This window comes from Leiobunum rupestre, chromosome 4 (assembly GCF_980474605.1).
Source record: "Leiobunum rupestre chromosome 4, qqLeiRupe1.1.hap1, whole genome shotgun sequence".
Taxonomy (NCBI): domain Eukaryota; kingdom Metazoa; phylum Arthropoda; class Arachnida; order Opiliones; family Sclerosomatidae; genus Leiobunum; species Leiobunum rupestre.
Window position 1 is genome coordinate 67,768,185 of NC_143387.1, and position 6,323 is coordinate 67,774,507.

General features: G+C 40.4%; 1 protein-coding gene across 1 annotated transcript; it reads right to left on the reverse strand.

The window, feature by feature from the left end:
• Positions 1-804: 804 nt before the first annotated feature.
• LOC149948829 (uncharacterized) lies at positions 805-6,110 on the reverse strand. The gene is made up of 3 exons (XM_090171160.1): positions 5,643-6,110; positions 1,602-1,994; positions 805-1,533 (listed from the first exon to the last, which is right to left on the reverse strand). Exons 1-3 carry the CDS (start codon positions 6,108-6,110, stop codon positions 805-807), a joined length of 1,590 nt encoding a protein of 529 aa, XP_090027286.1.
• Positions 6,111-6,323: the final 213 nt, after the last annotated feature.

The window sequence follows — 6,323 nt, forward strand, 5'->3', positions numbered from 1 at the left end:
CGGAACCTACTCCTACTGTAACATCCGCTGACACATTTGATCAGGCAGCCCAGTCAGTCGTTAATAATCAGGAATGTTTCAATCGAATTTTGTCCTTAATACACACTGAAATGGTTGCCCAACGGTCTCAAAATTCCCAACTCGCGGTTGCATTTTTAAACCATTTGAATTTATTATTTTTATTAGTAAAAGTTGGGTGGTTGGGTTAAACCCAACCTAGCACTTCGACCAGAGGTCCATTTGGATTTGCTTCGCCGAGATGTTGGAAAGATCGCTCGTTTCCAACCTATGCATACCAAGGCACTCAAACCTTTGAGCCGCGTAAGAATCACAGACACAAAGGACATGAGAGGAAGTTTCCTCCTCTGCAAGGCATGCCCTGCACAAAGGACTCTCACTGATACCAATCAGATGCAGATGTCTATTAAGCTGGCATTGACCTAAAAGTAGGCCCGTAACCACCCTTATACTACTCTTAGAGAGCGAAAGCAACTCAGTTGCCCTATTCATAGAAAGCCCAGGAATAAACTCCTTGACCTGCCTCTGCCCTTCAGTCTCAAGCCAAAGCCTGACCTGCCTCTCAGTCATAGCGCCATGCACATGGCTGCGAACCAGGCCATTGGGTATTGGAATAGCAGGTTCAGCACCAAAGAACCTAACCTTCGCACCCTCCTTGGCCAGAGTGTCGGCCATCTCATTGCCATGATGCCCCTTATGACCAGGCACCCAATATAGTTGAACCCTATTATGGGTGCCCAGTTCCGAAAAGAGATCCAACAGCTACGAACGAGCTTAGAAGTAAAACTAAACGGCAGCCTTACTGTCCGAGAAAATCTGAATAGTCTTGCCCCAATACTTCTTCTTAAGACAGAAGTCTACACAGAAGCAGATGGCTGAAATCTCAGCCTGAAAAACCGTTGAAAAAACGCCAAGGCTCTCAGAGAAGTCAAACTTCTTAGACTGACAATAAACTCCAGCACCCACCCCTGAGTGAGTGTTTGAGCCATCCGTGAACCAAACAATTTCGCCCTTGGTTCCAAACACCTTGTTGTCAGACCAGTCTAAACGACTTGGAAAGTAAACACTAAACTGCTTTTCAAAGTGCAGATTTGCAGCCATGTTGTCAGAACCCATCAATAAGATCGGTAAGTGACCAGAATATTGCCAAAACAATTTGGTGTGGCTGCACTCCCAATTAGCAGGCCTCCACCAACCATTATGCAGTAACCGATAGGCACTCATAATTGCAACTTCCTCTATATAAAGATGAAGCGGTAGAATATTCAGAAGCACCTCCAGAGAAACGCTTGGGGCCGTTCTCATAGCTCCTGTAATGCTGACACAGGTCAGCTGTTGCACAGTGCGTAGTTCAGCCTGAACTGACTTAAGCACTACCCTCGGCCACCAAACCACTGCTGCGTACGTCAGCATAGGCCTGTTTATCATGGTATAGATCCAATACATAACCTTTGGGCTAAGACCCCAAGACTTGCTTATGTACCCCTTACTCTCCAGAATAAATTTTTTGCCTTCCTGATACCGAGATCAAAATGTGGCTTCCATGTTAGTTTACTGTCGAGAATAACACCGAGGTATTTTACCTCAGTTGATTTGACCAACATGGTCCCAAAGAAAGAAATATCATTGAAAGGAATCAGGCTCGTCTTGTCAGGATTGACGGTGAGGCCAACATCCCTACACCAGCATTCCACAGAGATGAGAGCTTTCCTCATCATAACCGAAATGGTTCTTTGGAACTTCCCAGTAATTATCACTGCGACATCGTCAGCGTAACCAAAGCCACGACAGCCATCCCTGTTTAGCCTCACCAAGAGTTCGTCAACAACCAGGCACCACAGCAGGGGTAAAAGAACACCCCCCTGGGGGCAGCCCCGGCTGGTGGTGACCCTTAGCGATTCGCCAAGCAGGGAAGCCGCCGCGACCCGATCAGTCTGTAGAATTTTAGGACTTTCCATACCTAAACCCACCGGATTCTACGTCGCCAATTTTCCCATCCAGCTTGTTACAATGATTTTGAATACCAAAGAAAGGATATTGGGCCTTTCACAAATACATCAAAATATATTACAGTATTTACAATGAATTATATGTTTTTTAACATTTATTTTTAAACACACACATATACAATTAATTTTAATCATTCCAATTACACTATTAATACTAAAATTTAAGTTTACACAATCAATTAATTTTATTCTAATTTAAATTCAACGCGTTTTTCAACACAGTCAACATAAAGTCGATCCAAAGACACAACGTGTGATCAGAGAGAATTTAGATAGCTCCTACCTTTAACCGAGCCGCCTTAATGCATGTCAGCCAAACACACGGTCGCGTCGAGATTATCTGGCCAGATTAACTTCCTGTCACATGTCAACTCCGTTTTCCGCTAGATTTTTATTGGTTGCTTTTCTTTTGATTTTACGCGAATAACTGCAGCGCTATCTGGCAGCGGCAAAGATAACGTTTGATCATTCTATCGAGCGAGCGAATTAAAATTTACTCTGAAGTATATTCAAATTTGCTTACGAATTGGAAGGTTTATATTTTCTGAATGTAAATATTCATTGCGTTTAAATATATTTCGACTTTTTCCAATTTTAATAACATTACTTAATGGTTGTATCTTATAGACGAGTCAAATTTATAAAACTATCCAAGGCTTAAAAAATGCCTCAGCGAATTGTCTGCAAATGTGGATCTTGTAGTTCCAAACAAAACTCGACTAATAGACAGGTTAATGGAGCCCCCGGAGTCTTTTTCTTAAAGTTTCCATCAGCAAAAAAGGAAAACGAAAAATGCCAACTTTGGGTTCAGGCATGTGGTCGAGAAGACTACTTTATCCGATGTTTCTCTATGAAAATGAAAACGATGAACGTTTGAACTTGAAGATAATTGAAACCATTTTTTGGATGCTTCAAGAAAATGTCATTCTTTAATTTTAGTGGCTAGAAAAAGTCATAGAAATATTTAGAAGATTGTGAGCTATAAAAAACATTATTTTAGTGATAGTAAGATTCTTTTTTTCTCAATTACAGCCGCTAAATTCCTTCTTAGAAAAGGTGCAAAATAAGACAGCGATGTTCGGGTAGTTGAAACAGTAATCCTTTCGTTGCGTTGTTTGAAGCCAACATGGATAAATTTAAATCCTTAGCAGGACTAGTCATAGAAGCGGTTAATGGCAAATCCAGAATTTCCGAAAAAATTGTTACATAATTATATTTCAATTCAACTTGAAACATCATCACAGTTTTGAAAAATAAAAAAATATAATAGTAATTATTTGTGAAACAAAATTATGCGTTCTTTTTAAAGTCGTTTTACAATACAAATTTGATCATGTAAACAAAATTAGCTTAAATTAATCTTTACATAACACAAATTATAAATTTTTTATATCACTAGAAATATCACTTGATCTTTTCGTTGTAACACTATTCTAATTGCTCTTTCTATAAAATTATATATACTCATATGTATAACAAGTGTTATTTATTGGAGCGCGCGCTTCCTAATATTTCTGTGTAGAGGGTCTTGCGCGTGCTCAACAAAAACAAAAATATGCGCACGCTCTCTAACTTCAACTGCACGATGAATCTAACGTAATCACGTGACCTCTCGTATTTTATATAGAGAGCTTTCTTCACTCACTCAATCATTATGAATATGAACTTTTTAGGAATGCATATTGTAGTGGGTAATTTCATGATGAAGGTAAAAATTGTTGAAAAAGTTCCAAATCTGGGTCTCCATTTAAAATATTATACATTGAATTATCGTCAATTTGAATTGTACTTTGAGATGAGCTTGAGCTGTTGTTTGTTTTAATTTCTGGAATGTGAATGGTGGGAATTTCTTCTTAGTTGGAGATCCTTTACTTATTTTGTTTTTCTTCAGAGGAGATTCTAGCTTTGCCTTCTGCGATTTTTTTTTCCAATATTTCCCACTACAGGCTTTCGTTACGCTTAATTAGCTTTGAGAGCTTCTTTGGTTTCATACTGATATTGCTCTAATATGTCCCGGACTAAACATTTTCCTCTAGTATTTACAAATGCATCCAAAAATAATTTTGGTTCACTTAGCTTCTTGAAAGTATACTGTAGACAACGGTATACAGCACCTAAATAAGTAAAATCATAAAAACGTATTACGAAATATTTTAAAATAAACAAAATAATTACATTTTAAGATGAAACACATGGCTGTTCAAGTTTGCTTAGGCCAGAAAGCCGATTTTCAAATTTGGTGCTTCTAACGTCTATCCCCGCCTCTTTAGGGAGGTTACAAAAGCATCATACCGGAAACCGACCTGGCCTATTATTTCGATCACGTGGTTTTAAGAGCGACAATTCAACCCCCTTTTGCCGCTCCCTATCTAAATTATCCCTGGTGTCATTGATACCAAAACGTTTAGCAGGCTTTAGAATAACAGCCTTAGAGACTTTGTCAAAAGCCCCCTCGATTTCCAGAAAAACAGCTAACGCTATTTCTTTGAACTCAATTGTACGTTCAAGGTAATTAATTATGCCATGAAGGGTAGTTTCAGTAGATTTGCCCTTTTGATAGGCATACTGAGCATTCGAGAGGGGTGTAACACTAAGAACCTCCTCTCTAATATATCTATCAACTAATTTCTCCAAAACCTTTAGGAGAAATGAAGTTGGACTGATTGGCCTTAATGCCTTAGCCTCGAGATATCTTTATTCCTAAACCCGGGAAAACCAGTTAACCTTTGAATGCTTCCAGGAGCTCGATACATGCCCAAGAGCAATACAGGTTACTGTAGATTCTGCACAACACAGGAGAGAAAATATCTATTCCCTCCTGCAACAAGAAGCCTTGTATGGCTTAAATGACTTCATAGCCCACATAAGCTTAGAGTGAGTGACAACTTGTTTTGCCACATCCCAATCTACCTTTTTAGTTCTTTTGAACCAAAGAGGAAGATCATAAGAGTCATCTGTGTCAGTGACTTTAGAACCTTCAGCATATGTGGCAGTGTTTCTTTTCCAGAACTGGAGTGACTACCATCCTTCAACTTAATAGTATCCAGATGTTTTGTATTGTAATGTGCCATATTTTTCATTAGTTTGGCTGTAGTGGGAATATCAGAGATACTCTCACAAAAAATCCCTCCAGGAAGCCCGTTTGGCTTCTCGAATGGCCTGATGATAGGAAGCGAGGGCCAGCTTATAGGCTGACTAATCACCAGTCCTCTTACCTCTATTAAAAAGCTTACGAGTAGTTTTGCGAAGGCTACCAATCTCATTGTTCCACCAAGGAACTAACCTTGGCTGGTTGGTAGATTTTGCAAGACAGTTTTGGTGGTAGGAGTCGATTATGGACTGTTGCATGCGATCAACAGCCATTTCAAGCTCCAGCACCGAGGAGAGCCTAGAGCCACATCCCCGTAAAAGAAGATCAAGGTCTTCCCTATACCTAAATACAGAAAAACATATTTGCCTATGATCCGAAAGTGATGGTTCATTAGACACATGCCATTGTGTCACAGAGTGTAATACATTTTCTGTGCACAGAGTTAAGTCAATAACCTCACTCCTGTTACTTGTAACAAAAGTTGGTATACTGTGTTTATTAAGAATATGAAGTTTAGTACTAACCAGATATTCCATTAAGTCATCACCGCGTTGGTTGCAGTCACTGCTGTCCCATGCAACGTGGTGAGCATTGGCATCGCGCCCAATGACAAGCTTCTTGCCCAGTCTCTCACAGTGGTTTACCAGACTGGCAACCTCCTGTGATGGAGGGGACAAGGCATCATAGGGAAAATAGCCAGAAGCCATCATTAATTCGTCTTCTCCATCAGCTGGTGAAGAGAAGATTTTTATGGTGGCCGTGTCCCTAGATTGGAATAATGAAAGTGGAAGAGCGTGAATACCCCTTTGAATCAAAATAAATGTCCTAGGGTTGGCAGATTTGTAGCCATAGTAAACAGTACCTGCATTTTTGAGACCTAGGATTCTTCCATTATGGATCCAAGGCTCCTGTTGGCCCTCCACAACAAACCTACGACAGAGAACTACCGAGGCTGCCTTACAGTGATGCAGATTAATCTGTATCACCTTCATGTCCAACCACAGTTGCCGGTGTTAGTGCTGGGCTGCTCGCCGGCTAAGGAGGTGGGTACAGAACTGACCCTACCTCCATCACCAGCTGAACCAATCGCATCTTCAACTAATGCCCCTGTGGGTTATACAGACCCTTCTTCACCGGTGGAGGTGTTCTCTACCACCGTGATGTCGGAAATGTCCGACACGGAGCCCAGGGTGATATCAACCAGT

Excerpts from the sequence above, each read along its gene's own strand:
- LOC149948829 (XM_090171160.1), bottom strand. The coding sequence starts at position 6,110 with ATGAAGGTGATACAGATTAATCTGCATCACTGTAAGGCAGCCTCGGTA. Across the intron at positions 1,995-5,642 it reads ATGACTTAATGGAATATCTG|AATCCGGTGGGTTTAGGTAT; the intron begins GTTAGTACTAAA and ends TTGGCGACGTAG. Across the intron at positions 1,534-1,601 it reads TGTTGGTCAAATCAACTGAG|GAAGGCAAAAAATTTATTCT; the intron begins GTAAAATACCTC and ends TCTCGGTATCAG.